At 48.0% G+C, this 17,103-nt stretch overlaps 1 protein-coding gene across 3 annotated transcripts in view; it reads right to left on the bottom strand.

Annotated features, from left to right (window-relative positions):
• ANKRD35 (ankyrin repeat domain 35) overlaps positions 1 to 17,103 on the bottom strand; it is a 1,062,691-nt gene that overhangs the window by 174,349 nt on the left and 871,239 nt on the right. For all 3 annotated transcript variants that reach the window (XM_078670748.1, XM_078670749.1, XM_078670750.1), the window contains exon 2: positions 3,555 to 3,685. In XM_078670748.1, coding sequence (XP_078526874.1) covers positions 3,555 to 3,685 — 131 coding nt within the window. The remainder of the gene's footprint in view (positions 1 to 3,554; positions 3,686 to 17,103) is intronic.

Here is a 17,103-nt window from a genome sequence, read left to right as displayed (position 1 = left end):
GCAATCATAATCTAATTTTCAGTTTGCACAGTCAGCCTTTGTCTCTATGTAACGTTTCCTGGCGGCACTGTGCTTTTTACACCGTGTACATCTTCACATTAAAATAAAATTAGCAACAAATTAAAAACACACAGGAACAATTTTAGGAATTATTCCAAACTCTGATGGGGCTGAAAGCCTTCTAGCTACCAAAATCAGTGCAATGCATCAGGGCACTGCCACTGGGCAATTAAATGGATGGTCTGGGGGGGGCTCGACAGGGGTTACAACTTCGATGTTAAATATGTGCTTCACCACTTTTCAAATCCACCAGCCGCCACTGCAGTGCCTGCACGATGAGGGCACTGATCTCCACTGAAGTCCGGTCACCTTTGGGAAGCTCTCTGTCCAGATGCAACACCGCATGAGGCCACCCTTGAAGAATCTGTTCATCTCATGAGTATCCAAAGAGAACTATCAAGAAAGCATCCACCATGAGGCCACATTGTTGCCAGAATTCGCCCAGATGAAGCAATGCCGAACCAGTTCCAGGCTGAACACATCCCACTTGCTCACTCACACCATTTAGGATATAGTTCAAAGATTGGGCTATTTTAGATTTCTACTACTACCCTGACGTACCCGTCAACCTTATCACGAAATTAGAAGCAGCGGAGTCAGAACAAACAGTAGAACAAGGACAAATGACAAGGCACTAGCTTTTTTCAGACTGGCGTCCATTTTTAGGTCTCGCCTGTCAATGCGCTTGCGCATTTAGCTTGCGAGAATATAGGGGCTTAACGAGAGCTTAACGATCGGGCGATTCCATGCAGTGCCCGTGAAAAGCAAGCTCAATGCGCAAGCGCATTGACCTAAAAAGCGTGTGCACATGAAAGCCAGCCAGCTGCCGCCAGCAGTTTCACTTGAAAGGGATCCGCTCCGCCCCCTGCTGCATCAAAGGCTTTCTTCTTCGCACTTTTCACGGCTGCCAGGCCGTGTCGCATTTCTCCTCCCCCTCCCCACAGCAATGCTTTTTTTTCAATGCCAAGAGCTTGTTTGTATCTTCTGTGTTTCCAGAACACCCCCCCCTCTCCATCCCCTCATCTCCTCCTCCTTTGCCCACCTACCATTAGTTGTTATCTACACAGAGGCAGGCACAGAGCTCAGAGGGTCACGGGGAGGACAGGGATATTCAGGCAGACTAGCGCTCTCTCTCCGTCACCCTCATTCTGTCTTCCCTCGCATTCTTTCTGTTTTTGTTGTCCTCTCCTGCAACAGTGCTGCAGAGGTTGGGTTTTTGTTTTGTGTTCCATGGCGCCAGTGATTATGCTGTTAAATCCATGTTGAAGTGGGGGCTGTTGGCAAAACTTTTGCAAGCCGAACATGCCAGGCGGCTAGTACAATATTTCCTGTCTAAAGTAATGACCAAAGTACAGGTCCAACATGGCGTGTGAAGGCTGCAACCCATGGATATTCATCAGATGTGTAGCGGCTTCAGGTGAAATTATAGTGCTCACTATCACACGTCGTAAGCAATGTCACAGGGAAGACATGGCACAAAACTAGCGCTTCACACACCCAACCGTGGTGCTATATCCAGCGAAGACGATCTGGGAGTACAGCGCATAAAATCGCCCCTACATTACGGTCACAAACTCAACCGTAGCAATTAATTCCAGTGAAGAATCAAGGCCCCTGCGTTTAACACTGTTTCAACAGTCACAACCTGCGGCTAGAATCACGTGCATTAAAGGCCGCCCACACCGCGCTCAGTTTATTATTATCTTTTCTCACCCCGCCCACACTCCACTGTCAGTCAGTTTTTGCACCCTCCTACCCCCCACCCGCACTCCCTGGATATTCGCACCAATACCCCCCCGCCCGCACTGTAACCAACGAGGCGGTGTTTATGACGGCGAGTACAATGTTTCCTGTCTACAGTAATCACCGGAGTAGAGGTCCAACATTGCGTGTGAAGGCTGTATCCCATGAATATTCATCAGATGTGTAGCGGCTTCAGGTGAAATTATAGCACTCATTCCCCACAGTGTCATTCAGACCCAAATCTTACATTATCCTCGTGTTTGTGGTGCTACAAGGCTGGACGTCGGGTCTTGGCTCCACCGCTTGCCAAGGAGTGTGCCTCTGGACACTCGTTTCTCCCTGTGCCTTAGACCTCTTGTTTAGTGACACAAAGCACTTCGAAACAGAGCACGTAGGCATTAGGCACTATGAACCCAGTTCAGGAGAAGCCAGAAGTCTGCGCCACATTTTGAGTAGGTAGGCGCCCATGCCTACTCCTGGGCTGACCCACACCTACCGCTTGTCGGCAGCGGGGCTATCTGCGGAGCTTGGCCAAGCTGCGGATTTACACAATGTACATCTTTTCCCACAGAGAAAACACGTTTCCTAGTAGAGAAACTCCTTCCTCTGCACCCCATTAAATAAGTGGGGGCTCACTTCGATTTCTACTCGGGCAATACATTTGCTCCTGCTTTTTGCAGGAGTACATGTACTTATGGAAAACGGCGTACAATGCTTCTGAATACACACAATCATAGGAGTGAGTCTCTGCGTGGTCTGTGCATCCTTCATGAGCACCCTCAGTCCAGACCCCTCCTGCCCCGTCACTTGCCCTTACCACCTGCCGGTCGGCAGGTGCCAATGTCTCCAGATTCAGGGTCTGTGCGCTGCGCAGAGCACTTCCTTTGTGCACTTGCGTAAATCCAACTCTACGGGAATGGGGCTGTGAATGAGAAACAGACACTTACCACACGGACTCCTGGCGGTGGAAGTCACCAGCAGCACTTTACCTGGACATGAATTAATCGAAACTTACTACAGTGCCCAAAGATAACCTTGTTTTAACTTGCAGAAACAGATTACGATCGGAGGGAGGGGCTTGAAAACAGCCCTCTCCAGGATCTCCACTTTTCATTACATCGAAGCGCCTAAAAGTCCATGAAGTACTTTATAAGCGAAACAGGCACAAGAGCAGTGACTTTATATAGCGCAGAGAAGACGCTCTGTTGTTTTAGGTGCTATAAATACCCGATAGTGCCCTTATAACCGTTTTGTGAAGATGAAAACATGAGTCAGGCCACCAGGATTTAAAGGTGTGGCCTGTATGCCCCTAAATTGGTGTAAACCGAATGAGCGACCACGCTAACGTCATACATCTACCAGGACTTTAAAACATACTTTTTCTCCCTGGAGTTTTATATAGTGCAAACTTGAAAGGTATCAGAATGCTTTACATAACACCAGTTGCATTACATAACAAGCATTGAAAATACACTAGGTCTCGCCTTCGATTAAGTTAAAGCCATTTGCTTTACTAATGGTATTGTATAGCAAGGCAAATGGCTTTAACTTAATGAAAGGCGAGACCTATTGCATTTTTAATGCTTGTTGTAATCAGCTTCCATATACATATGCATGCCTGACTGAACGCTGCATTAACATTAGATAAACCATGGCAATGTGCATGTATCTTGCTTGTGCATTAAACAAAGAAATTGCCCACTTTCCCCCATCCCAGAGAGAAAAAAAGAATCATCGATAAACTTACGTACGCTGATTGCCCCTTGGGGTTGGGTTTGGAGGCTCTCACTGGCTTCTTGGAGAGAAGGCCTTCGATTTTCCCCAGATCTCGCTTCTCTACCGCCTCAAAGAGCTTCTGATCGTATTTGTTCCATTTTTCAATCTGATAAAAAAAAACGAAAAAGCAAAAAAGTCTTAATCACAAAATAGACTTAGATTGAGGATGAATGGCGGACATATTGATGGGAGGAAACTGCCCGTATCTTGCACATGGGCACACACATTTTGGTTGATCGCTGCTGCTCTGGATACTATTGAAATATAATTTGGGAGGAGGGTGAGTTCAAAGGTCCAGTCTAATCAGGTGCGCTGCGCTATTGGTACGCTTGGTATGTGCAAGTTATTTATAGAGTGTGACGTGTGTCCACACCTGCCCGGTTCTAGGGGGCAACCTGATCAAACTGCTTGTTTTGAATTTTTCAGTAGTCAACATCATGCTCTTATAAATTGTGGGAAAATGAGAGAAAGCAAAACCGTTGCACAACAAAGCTCAAAAGGTACATTTTGCAAGTAGTGTCAAAATCAGTTGCAATCTTACTTTTGTGCAATATTCTGTACACGCAGTGTACCTCCAAGTGGGGTAAACCCATAGCGGCACAGAGGGTAAGTTGGCCAAAGTGTGCACAAGGTCCTGCCCACTAAGCTATGAGGTTCCCATGACAAGTAGGTATTAATGACCCCGGAGCCTACAGCTAGATTAGAAACATTCGTGCCCAACAGCCCTAGGACGGGACCAGGAGCCTGTGTGACCACAAAGCTATACCAATGCCACCCATTCCTGAACAGAAGCCCAAGTGACCACCCTGGTGTTGTAGTCTTAACTTTGGGGTCAAAATAAGCCTCGACCTCCCAGAGGGGCAAGGAAGTCACAATCACCTTAGCTTTGGTAAATGCAGCACTGTTCATGGAACACCTAGTGCTCCGGCCACTTTACACAATCTGGCGGGATTCCACATGGACCAAAGGCAGCCATTTCGTCTTCCTGCGCACCTGGCACAGCTTTCCTAGTGTTCTACTAGAAAAGTTAGGGAAAGTTCTGAATGTCCATTTGTACGTAGATGCACTTCAACTGGTGCCAATTTACTACTTTGGACATCACTAGCAATCAAAGTTTTTCTCCCAAGCGTATTTAATAGAAAAATATTTTTTATGTTAATTAAGGAGAAATAGGTTTTTCACCTGTATGCGGATAAGCATAAACTTTGTAAGCTTCATCATTTCACAAAGTTTTCCATTTGATTGGAAAGATTGCAAAAAAATAAAAATACAAAAGGTGCTGTTTCATCTAAGTCTGAACTGCGTACATGAAGAGATCTCTACCTTAGCAAAGATCATGGAAAATCTCAGTTGCGAGACAAATATGTCTCTTCAAATTTCTATTATGCTGGCAAAACTATCTTAAGTGCCAAATCTTTGCGAATTTCTTAGCCAGAACATTTTGCATTTTTTGTTCAAAGGGGAGAAGGTACCAGCAGAAAATGTTTAATGCCTGTATTATTCATGCCTCTATCTCACATGAATTTTCATGGCAAGGTATGCCTTCACATTTTACTTTATTTCTATTAGGGAAGTAGGGCAACTTTACATTTACAAATATAGTTCTACATTAGTATTATATATTTTAAAATTAGGCACAGAATTAAATGAGCAGAATCAAACTATAAACCAGTATTAAAAAAAACCCAAAGGGGGGAAAAACAAAACAATCTTCAAAGTTCATTATTCAATGTTTTAAGTTTTAACTACTGGCTAAAAAGTATCCCGTAATGATTTTGGTTAATTTTTCTCTTTAGCTTTTAAACTCGCAGATTTAATTTGTAAAAAAGAACTACAAATGGGGGGGGGTCTTAGACTTCCATTCTAGATAGGGTGACCAGGCGTCCCCGTTTTGCCAGGACGGTCCCTGTTTTTAACCAGCTGTCCCAGCAAATTTCAAGAAATTTAGCTCATGTCCCCGTTTTTAGACAGGGTCGACTGAAAACGGTGGGAAGTGTTTTTTATATTTTACAAAGCAGGGATAGTTAGCAGTGGTTTCAAGAAAGCAATTTAATTAACAGGCAAGCTACTGAGCTTAAAAATTGCATTTTATGTATGTTTATTTTTTTATTTTGCAGAGTTTTATATAGCGCGAACTAGACCCGAACCGAATCAGGTATCAGAGCGCTTTACATAGCACCAGTTACGTTACACGAGGACACACTTTCATTTAGGCACGGGGAGATTAAGTGATTTGCCCAGAATCACAGGAGGTTTTTGGCGACGTTACCGAGACTCGAACCCAGATCCCCAGGTCGAGCGCCTTAGCCGTTAGGCCAACTCAACTCCTTGCTATCTTACAATATCAGTGTTCCACCAAAATACATCAACAGTGGAGTGAGCCGAGACACCGGCTGTGTCTGTGCAAACTACGGAAGCTGCTTTGGTGTACAAGTAAAGATGAACAGGAGGATATCAAAGTGAGCACAAAAAGGGATAAACCAGTTAATTCTTGATCATAACATACCTTCTTGGAATACAAAGATCACACAAACTGGTATTTCAAATACAGGATCTACAATGTCAGAAAATTTGCAAATTTCAATAGGATGTTAGGTTACAAAAAGTCTCAGTGATTCCCTCTCGCACCTAGGTAAGGGAGAATATACACTTCCAGATATGGCCCCTGCCCTCCCCCAACACTTTAGACTGGCACTGTAGCAAAAATGAATGGAATGGCGAGTCCCTCCTCTTACTGCCTGTTCTGTAATTCTCTGCTGAGAAGCGCTCTCATCGCTTGAAGTCAAATGGTAGTCCTTCTCCTATTTTTGTGAAATGTTTCTGTTTTTGGCTTTAAAATTCTGGTCACCCTAATTCTAGAGCAACACTGAGGGCCTGATTCGGAGTTGGGAAGTGTGGGAGTGGGCCTCCACCTCCTCGTTCTCACCGCCAAACCTTACCTCCGCCCGTCCAATTACGAGTTTCCTCGCTGTCTGGCAGGAGGCGGCTGTAATGTTGTCTAATGATCACAGGCAAGCAGTGGTGGTGGTGCAACTTGGTTTATTTAAGGTAAGTAATTATATTCTCCGAGGAGCGCCGGCCGGCGCTGCTCTCCTTACACTTCTCAGCGCGCAATCCGATGCGCGCGCATCGCCGCCAACATGGCCGCCGCACGTCGCGTCTGCGTGACGTGCATAAACTAGAACGCTACATATCTCCCCCTTTTACTGAACTTTAAACAGTCACTTACTATCATTGTCCAATTCAAAGTCTCGAAATCTGGAAGGCCTCACCACCTGCCTTCCGCTCCTGGTAACCCGGGATGTTTCGGGATCCTCAGGATGCTCCGAAAGTTTTTTCCCCTACTTTCTGAGGAACATCGGAGGATAACTGTGCAGGCACTGATAGGATCCAGATTGGATTATGGAAATGTCCTGTATCTGGGTCTGCCAGAATATCTCTTACAGCGTATGCAGGTGACCCAGAACGCTGCAGCACGAGCGATTTTTGGCCTGCATCGCCGTACTAGTGCCTCAAATTTACTTCTATCCCTCCATTGGCTTCCTATACGGAAGAGGATAATGTTTAAGGCTATGACCCTAGCCCACAAAGCCCTGCATGCCAATGGTGCAAAATACCTCCAGAAGAGGCTGGATTTTTACCGGCCTGCACGATCCTTAAGATCGGAATCATTGGCTCTGACGGTGGTGCCACGTATAAAGAGGGCCCGACTGGGCGGTCGGTCCTTTAGATTCCTTGCCCCTCAACTTTGGAACTCCCTGCCACTGTCTCTGCGGGCTACATCTAACTTACTTGCCTTTAGGAAGGGTCTAAAGACTTGGCTGTTCTCTGGTTAGTGTGCTTTCCCCTCTTAGGTTTCTGTTTCACTGTTATGTTTTCCAGTCTCTTTCAAGGTCTGGAGCACAAAGCGCCGGGACACTCCTTTGGAGTAGCCGTTGCGCTATAAAAGTCCCATATAACATAACATAACATAACATAACCCTGACAGGGTCCCCCAGAGTCCCTCGGTACTGCATACCAGTTCCTTCCATTTCTTCACTCGCCCCTCCATCATCGTTCACGCTTCTCCCTGGCCGGTCCATCTCAGCTCCTTGACTCTCGCTCATTTCTTCACTTTCTCTCACCTTCTCTGTACTTGCTCCATCACATTGTTCACTTCCTTCTTGTCCCCTTTACATGTTCGATTCATCCACTTCTTCCCATTCCATTTCCGGTTGTTCCCATCTCAACACCTTGTTGCACCGGGCCATGCGGTCCTGAGACCACACGTTTCCGTCGCTCAGCAGGGCCGCTCGATCATACACTTCCTTGACTTGCATAGGCTTGCTATACTTGCTGTCTCCTTTCTTCTGTAGAGTGGCTAGCTTTACTCTCACCCACTCTCCTTTTTCCAGGCCTGTCCCCTTCACATTCCTCCTTTTGTTGTAGTGGTTGGTGTAGATTGTCTGTGCTCTTTCCAGATTGGCCCGTACCACTGCAGGAGACCATTCGCTGGTTACGACCTTTTCCTTCCAGATCCTGTTGTCGTGCGTGAATGGTTCACGTCCCCTCAATATTTGAAATGGGCTATACCCCGTGCCAGTGGGGGTTATTCTGTAGGCCCACACCATGTTCTCTAGCGCTTTCTCCCAGTTTTGTTCGCTGGATATGGCGGCTTGTATGGCTCCCATCACTACCCTATTAAATCGCTCCACTAGACCATTTCCAGCTGGATGGTAGATTGCTGTACGTTTGATAGTGATGCCATTTCTTTGCATAAACTTGCTCCACCTTTCCGACGTGAACTGGGGGCCATTGTCACTCAGGATGGATTTGGGGATTCCTTCCCTTGTGAAGGTCTCTGACAGAAACTTTAGGATGTTCTCTGTGTCCATGGACTCGTCCACCTTCAACTCCGGCCACTTGGAATATCGATCCATGAGTACACACACGTATTTCTGTGTGCCCTGGTCATCTAGGACGGGCCCCAAAATGTCTACAGATAATTCTTCCCACGGATTTAAGGGGGGGTCAAACTTCCCTAGCGCTGGCCTCAAAGGTTTTAGGGTCTTGTCAGCTCCTTGACATTGTGGACATTCCCTGACCTGCCTTTCGGCCCTTATGTCCATGCCTGGCCACCAGTAGTTTTGTTTAGCTCTTGCCTTGAGTTTCCCTATGCCCAGGTGGCCCTCGTGTAGCAGGTCCAAGAGTTTGGTGGTGAGATTCCTTGGGGGGATCACCTTGTCTCCTCTGTATATGAATACCCCCTTGTCTCCTACCGACAGTTCTTCCCGCACTTCGTAGTATAGCCTGAGGCTCGCCTTCACATTTTTTTTGTCTGGCCATCCTTGTACGATGTGCATCTTTACTTCCTTCATGTCGGTGTCCTCCTCATATGCCTCTTCCCATTCTTGTTGGCCGATTAACTTCTCCTGGTCTTCTATGAGAGCTACCAACTCCCCACTGCCTGCAGGGTCTTCCTCTCCGGGCTCCATGGCGGCTGTTCTACTCAGGTAATCCGCTACCCGGTTCCGGTTCCCAGGAATGTACTCCACATCATACCTGAACTCGAGTAACTTTAGAGACATTTTGGATATCCTGGGGGTGGCACTGGCGTGTCCGCTCGATGTTAGTACCTTTACCAACGGTTTGTGATCTGTTCTGAGTAGAAATCGGGTACCCCACAGAAATTGCCGGAATCTCGCCATGGCCCATACCACCGCCAGCATCTCCTTCTCAATCACGCTGTATTTGCTCTCTGTATCCGTCAATGCTCTGGATGCAAAACTGATTGTCTCTATTTCCCCTCTTCCTCGGTCTTGCATGAGTACAGCGCCCAGGCCCTTGTCGCTGGCGTCAGTCGTAAGTATAGTGGTGCCTTGTGGATCGTATCCTTTGAGAGGTACAGCTCCTATGACGTCCTTTTTGATGGTTTCGAACTCTGCTTGGGCTTCTGGTGTCCACTGGAACGCAGTGCTCTCCCTGGTCAACAGCCTCATGTTGTGGGTCTTGGAGGCAAAGTGTACCACGAACTTGCTGTAGTACTCCGCCATCCCCAAGAACGACCTGACCTCTTCCTTGTTCTTGGGGGGCGGTGCTTCAGCGATGGCTTTTACGTTTTCCGCCTTGGGTGTGACGCCCTGTCGTCCGATTTCGTGGCCTAGGTATGTTACCGATTGCAGGCCCAATCGGCACTTTGTCCACTCCGCTGTAAGGCCTTTGTTCTCCAACGTTTGTAGCACTTTTTCCAGCTTCTGATCGTGATCCAGCCTGTCACACCCCATCACCAGGATGTCGTCCTGGAAATACTGGACGCCCTTGCAGTCTCTGAATAGTTGGTGCATCATTTTCTGGAAGACTGCAGCCGCCGAGGCCAGTCCAAACGGCATGCGACAAAACTGGTAGCACCCAAACGGAGTGATGAAGGATGTAAGGCTTTTGCTGTCCGGATGAAGTGCTATTTGGTGATAGGCCGAGGTCAAGTCGATAGTGGAGTACCACTTTACTCCTCTGGTTTTGGCCAACATTTCCTCGATTCTGGGGAGGGGAAATTTCTCCACCACAATATTTTTATTCAGTTCTCTCAGGTCCACACAGAGCCGGACCTTCCCATTGGGCTTCATTACGACCACTAAGGGCGCCAGCCATTCTGCGCAGGTGATCGGTTCTATTATTCCCTTCTTTTCCAATTCTTGGAGTTCCATCTGGACTGCTTCTCTGACCGCAATTGGTACATTCCTCACTTTGTGAGCTACCGGGATGGCTCCTTCCTTGAGCACAATCTTGTGTTGGAATTTCTCCATCCTTCCCACCGTGCCTCCAAACACCTTTGGGTAGTTCTCCTTCCATTTGTTCAGGTCTGGCCATTCCTCTTGCTCTGTGAGTAGTATTTGCTCCTTTCCCCCTGGATCCAGCTTTATTCCTAGATCGCCCTGGTCTAGCCATCCCAGAACGGAGGGTCCTCTTTCTGCAATGTACAGCTTGCACCATGCTGATCGGCCCCTAAATTCGAACAGGCGTCGGAACCCCACCATTGGAATGCGGTCGCCATTGTAAGTGACCGGCCGAATGTCTAGTTTCTCCAACTCTGGGCCCAACTTGTGTCTGAACACTTCTTCCCACACTGCCCGTTGTACAATGGTGAATGGAGATCCGGAATCAGCCACTACCGTGATGGTGATCCTGCCCATTGACATGTCCAGGACGGGTTTTGTTGACCTCTTCCATTCCACGCTCAATACCTGGTCATATATGCATAAGACGGTGACCACCTCTTCCTCTGCAACCTCCTCCTGATCTTCGCCTTGGTCGACACATTTCACCATGCCCTTGGGTTGTTTCTTCCTACACACTTTCTCATAGTGGCCTAAGATGCCACAGTGTAGGCACTTTGCTCGGAACGCTGGACATCTTCTATCCCGTGCGTCGTGGGACCAACTTCCGCATCTGTAGCACATTTTCTTGCCGTCATTGCTTGTTTGCTTCCCTTGCCATCTGTTGGTTCCTTTGCTCACCGGGTCCTTGCCTCTCTGGTCTTTGCGGTGGTCTCCTTCTTGTATCCTGTTCACCATCGTTGGGGCGGCTACATCTTTCTTGGTCGCGTCAGCGCACCTCCTTGCGAGTTCTGCCCTCTTTACGATGACCAATACGTCTTTGAGTGTGGTGTCTCCGCTTGCCCATAGCTTGTCTTGAACATTTGCGCTCGTAGTGTGCATCACGACCTGATCCTTGATGAATTCGTCTTCCCACAGTGCGTATTTACACGGGGCCGCCAGTTTCCTCAAGGCTGCTACATATTCTTCTATGGTTTCTCCAGCCCGTTGTTTTCTTTGCTGGAAATTAAATCTGTCCACTGACACACAGATAGTGGGACGATAACGTTCATCTAGGTCTTCCACTGCATGGGCATACACGTCGTCATCAGTGTCTTCTCTCTTTTTGGGCACCAGACTCTTGTAAATCCTGAGTCCCTCCGGTCCCAGGTTCAGCAACAGGATACGTTTCTTTCTTTGGGGGGTGAATTTTTCTTCATTTTCGTCCTCTAGGACCCCTATGAAATTATCAATATATTCTTTCCAATCCTCCCACTTCATTAGTGGTTCACCGGGTTTCGGTAGAAATTGCACAGGAGCTATTGCATACCCCGCCGGTGCGCTCATTTTCACCTCCCTGGTGACTTTCGTGTCGGCGTCTTTGCCAGAGGGGCTACCTGGGGTGCTGTCCTCGAATCCTGTGCTCGTTTCTCTCTGGGGACTCTTGGTGTCGGTCCCCGCCTCCTCCCCTTTGGTAGCCAGCGCTATACCTCCCTGGCGTGGTTACTCAGGGGTGTCGTGCGTCCAAGCAGCTGTGGGGGGGTTCGCGCCACTGCTCTGGCCTATTCGCCGCCTCTATGGTTGGCTGTGGCACTGCCACGCTCCTCGGATTCGCCGTACCTCATGCGTGTCCTGCCGTGGCCTGGTGGTTGATCTCGTTCGCAGGGCAGTGCAGGGTTCCTTGCCCGGGTCTGGATGGGCCCGATGGCTGTGTCCGGATTTGTATTTCCCCTACAGGTTGCCCACGTGGAGGGTCCGTTGTCTGTCGTGATCGTCCAGAAGTGCCTCCCGACCTCGTCGCCACTGTAATGTTGTCTAATGATCACAGGCAAGCAGTGGTGGTGGTGCAACTTGGTTTATTTAAGGTAAGTAATTATATTCTCCGAGGAGCGCCGGCCGGCGCTGCTCTCCTTACACTTCTCAGCGCGCAATCCGATGCGCGCGCATCGCCGCCAACATGGCCGCCGCACGTCACGTCTGCGTGACGTGCATAAACTAGAACGCTACAGCGGCGTGGTGGTCCCATCACGGTGCCTATTAAAAAGGCACTGCAATGGGGGTGCACCAAGGCTGTTGCTGCGCGGCACGGACTGTGCTGTCCATGCAGGAAAGGGAGTGCATGCAGACAGGGGGGAACATGTGTCCCCCTGCATTCATTCCTGTCCACAGGGGGCCCTGAGGGCCCCATTTGTTTCACAGCCATGAAAGGGCTGGCGGTGGGTAACGTCGTCATAGGCTTGGCGGTGCTGCAGAGGCACCACCAAGCATATTGCTTCCCCAGACGGCAGCAATCCCACCAGGGATTGCAGATACCTGGCTGTTGCGGTGTTCCCCTGGAGGTCCGACCGCCGTACTCCTAATACGGGGGTCAGGCCTCTGGTTCTGCGGTCCCCGAACTGCCACCGCACCTCCACTGCGAGTTTGGCTATACTATGGATCACCAAACTTGTAATCTAGCTGTGACCATCGCAACAAAAACAATTCGTATATACAGGGGGCACTCAGTTCCATATCAAAGATAATGTTGTTCACATTAATTCAACCAAGTGCACTATGTCAGCGTTTTCCCTCTGGAAGGGGGTGCATTTCGATGACCCTGTACCCTTCAATTTAGATTTCTTATCCAGCAGACTGACCGCCTGGAAATGCTGGAGATTGAGTCTGGCAGATAACAACATTGAACTGGCCAATGTCGATGCACATTGTATTATTTCCTGTTAATCCACTGTTTCCCCAATCTTAGAAGACCATCTTGCCGCTAAACCGTCCAAGCCACCCTCTAGAGCAGATAACACCTATAAAACTGTCGAATGTTAATTTCAACATTAAAAAAAAACACTCCTTTAATTTCACACGATATTCTGCAGACTGAATTTTACAAATTGTTGTTGCTTTTTCCACAATCGTGTGCACCCCTGGAGACACCGGGACATCTTGGATGGATTTCAGAGGTCTCCACACCGCTTGTTATTGATCCCTACCTGTTCAAAAGAGAACCCTTTGATCCCGGGCATGCAGCTTAAAGTGCACGTGACAAGACGGGGTGTGTGACGGGCTGTAATTACAGGCCCATCTACAGGTGTGCAGTTGTCGCGCCTTAGATCTGGGACGCCACAGGGTGCGACAAGGGGTGTGCCCGGCTGATGCTCAAGCAGTAGAAGCTGTTGATGTACAAGCGAACCGCACGCAAAGCTGGTTTTTGCACCTTTTTTGCCCTACTTGAAACCATCTCCGCAGCCAGCCAAGAGCTTCAGGCCCCGATGGGGTCAACCACCTGCAATCCCACCTCGACCCCCTTGAAATGCATCCGCCCATTGACGCCAATGGTATCACCCTACATAAAGATCCATTCTGAAACCACCCTCCCTGGAGACTGAACAGGTTCAGAGGAATGACTGCGCTGAGGAGAGAAAAGATTTTTAAAACATATGGGCTGCTGCCATGGGCCGGTCTTCTACACTTTAGCACTATTTTCATGTGGGTAGTCGGTAGTGCAACCAGGCATGAAGATGGGCCTAACCACTGCTCTGCTCATGTCATGGGTACAAACTGCAGACGCGACATTGTTTCTAGGGCGCGCTTAGCACAGCCACAGGCAGAGAATTGTGCAAAAACTGCACTGTTTGTATCTTGTGCTTAGAGTTGACTTGTCAAAAACAGAAACTAGCAAGCTATTTTAATTACCTGCATTGAGCAGGTGAGTAGCCAATGGACAGCAGCCGGAATCCACATACACACCAAACATATTACAAATGGTTCAAACACTGCAAGCACCTTGTGTACTGCTAGCTTACCTGCTTTGCTTGTTACATAATTTGGTGTATAGGTGGCATAGGTATGGTATAGATTGCACCATATTCATCAAGTGCTTAGATACACAGACTATGGGTGCTGCACTTAAGGAAACCTGTGCTAAAACAACCAGACACACAAAAACTGCACTTTGAAATGTTGAGAGGTAAGCGAAAATAACTTCATTATTTGAATTAATGTCTTTCATATTTGAACGAATGAATGAATGAAGCAGCACTTGTAGAGCACGTAGCTACCCAGGGGCATCCCAGCGCTGAAGCGGTAAAGCTGAAGCCTCAAAAATTACTAAGGAAAAACCCATGTTTTCAGCAGCTTACGTAAGGACATGTGATTGGGTTCCTTTCGTAAATAAAGAGGTAGGGAATTCCATAATTTGGCGGCGTTGTACGAGAATAGCCGGCCACCACTTATGGCCCTTTTAATTCTGGGGACAACGGCCACGTGTAGCCCGTCAGAGCGCAGCGTCCTGTTCGCTCGATAGGGCTGGACCAACGATAAATGATTGCAGGTCCTTTTCCTCCTATCATCTTATAGGAAATGCATAAGGCCTTGAAGTAAACTCTCTCCCGTACTAGGAGCTAATGATGGGATTTCATGGCCGGTTATGCAGACTGCCGGTTCGGAGTCCCCATGAGAATTCCTGCGGCACAACTCTGCACTGTTTGGAGCTTGCAAGTTTGGAGCCCCAATGTATTAGGCATTCCCATATTCCAGGCGTGAAAGAATAAGAGCCTGGACCGTAAGCTTTCTTGCCTGGAAGGGAAGCAGAGGTAGCAGTTTACGAAGCATCCTAATGATGCCAAAGCAAGAGGCCCCACCCTTCCTGGCCTGGACTATGAAGGTAAGGTCTTGGTCCAGCCTAAACCCCAAGCTCTTTATCTCTGGCTTAGGGCAGGAGCAGGGCCCATACAGGCTGGCCACAAGGTGTCTGCTATAAAAAGAGAAGGGTTGCCGAGGAGCATGAGCTCAGTCATGTCACCATTCAGTTTTAGATGTGTCTCATTCATTTGGCTACTTCTTCAAGGCAGGGGCAAAGACAGATGGGAGACTGCTCTAGGTGATTCAGTGCAACGACCAGTTGGGTATCGTCAGCATAGGTCACAATAGGTACCCCAGAGGGAAGGACAATGTCCGCAAGAGAAGCCATATTTACATTAAAAAGAGTAGGGCTCGGGGACGATCTCTGGGGTACCCCACAGTGGAGAGGCAAAGATTTCGAGATAGCCTCAACCTCAAATATCTGGAAAGATCTTTCCTCCAGGAAAGATTGCAGCCAAGTTAGGGCTACTTCGGACACCCCCAGATTTCTGAGTCGTTGGACCAGGATACGGTGATTAACCGTATCGAAGGCTGCGCTGGGATCAAACAGAATCACAGCAGAGTCTCCTGCATTGAGGATCTTTCTGGCGTCTTCCACGACTGCCAGCAGAGCCTTTTCCATTCCTTGGCTCAGGCGAAAGCCGGTTTGAGAAGAGTGGAGAAGGTTATGAGATTCCAGGTACATGGAGAGACTGAGTTCACATGCTTCTCCACTATTTTGCCGATCCCTGGGCGGAGCGAGATGGGTCGGTAGTTGCCAAGACAATCTGGGTCCAAACTAGTTTTTTTCAGAAGAGATTTCACCATAGCTTTTTTCTACAGGGGGGGACCACAACCGCAGATAACGAGAGTTGACCAAGTCTAAGATAGTTGGACCAACTGATTCAGCCACCTGTTTCAGGATCCGGGGGGGGGGGTAGAATCTCTAGGCGCGACCTGCTCTTGACAAGTGCTAAAGTGGCATGGAGTGCCTCAAGGTCCAGAAGGGGAAAGGCCTCTAGGGAATGTTCCCTGTTCCCTGCTACATAGACCAATATCCTCTGATTGAGGAGTAGTATGACTGTCATCAGTGATGAAAGACTTCTAGATCAATTGAATTTTATTATAAAAATAGTCAGCAAATTCATTACAGCGTTGACCCGTTGCCTCAGGTGCATCTGGAGGGGAAGGAGCTTTTACTCTTTTTTTCACAATGCGAATTTTTTTGCGGGGAGAGTTAGCTGCCAGTGAGATTTTTTTCTTCAAAGTAAGAGGCCTGAGCCCTTTTAATTTCAATCTTGTATACTTTAATAGCGTTCCTGTATTCCCTTTTTGCACTGGGATAGAAGTCTTTTCTCCAGATTCTTTCAATTTTTTTGCAAATCTGCTTTAACTCTCAGAGTTTAGGGGAATACCAGGCCATTCTATTGGGCCCTTTGTGAGTCTGGATAATTTTTTTCGGAAGGACCTGGACCATTTCCCCTCGATCTAATTGTTAACCCCTTCGTTGGCCACAATTGGATCGGTGTCAGGGGGTGGGTTAGATTTTCCAAAACCGAGAGCCACTTTTCTAGGGAAAGTTTTTACCAACTGCGCGACGTTATTCGTGTTGGCCGTTGGCGTTATTTATGTTATGAATTCTTAAAGGATTGCAGTAGTATGAAACAATTACATATTATCCCTACAATTGTTATAGTCCGCTAACTACGAAGTATTCAACAGACTGGCACACTGCCCAGAGCAGACCCTGCCAACTCGCCCACTCCTGCAGGCAAGTACACTCTCACACTTGTACCACAGACTTTGGCAAACACTCACCGGTCCTTCACAGAATAAAAAACATGCACCGTGTAGTTTCCAACGGGACATCAAACCACCACAAGCATGACTTCACATAACCGCAATACAGGCCCTGCAATATCGGAAGGCAGAACGCTGTGTAGACCTCAACAAGCCTTTTCATAGCTCTATCAGGCCCTCACAGTCTCTAAAAGACCCCCACGCGATTCCCAACAGTGCTTCCCATAGCCTTCAACAGAACTTCCTTGAGCACCAAGTAGACCTTCATTTTATCCACAACAGACACTAACGTCGTCCCCAAAAGAGCTTTAGATCGACTTCA

This window comes from Lissotriton helveticus, chromosome 12 (genome assembly GCF_964261635.1).
Source record: "Lissotriton helveticus chromosome 12, aLisHel1.1, whole genome shotgun sequence".
Taxonomy (NCBI): domain Eukaryota; kingdom Metazoa; phylum Chordata; class Amphibia; order Caudata; family Salamandridae; genus Lissotriton; species Lissotriton helveticus.
This window is presented reverse-complemented; position numbering and strand designations above follow the sequence as displayed.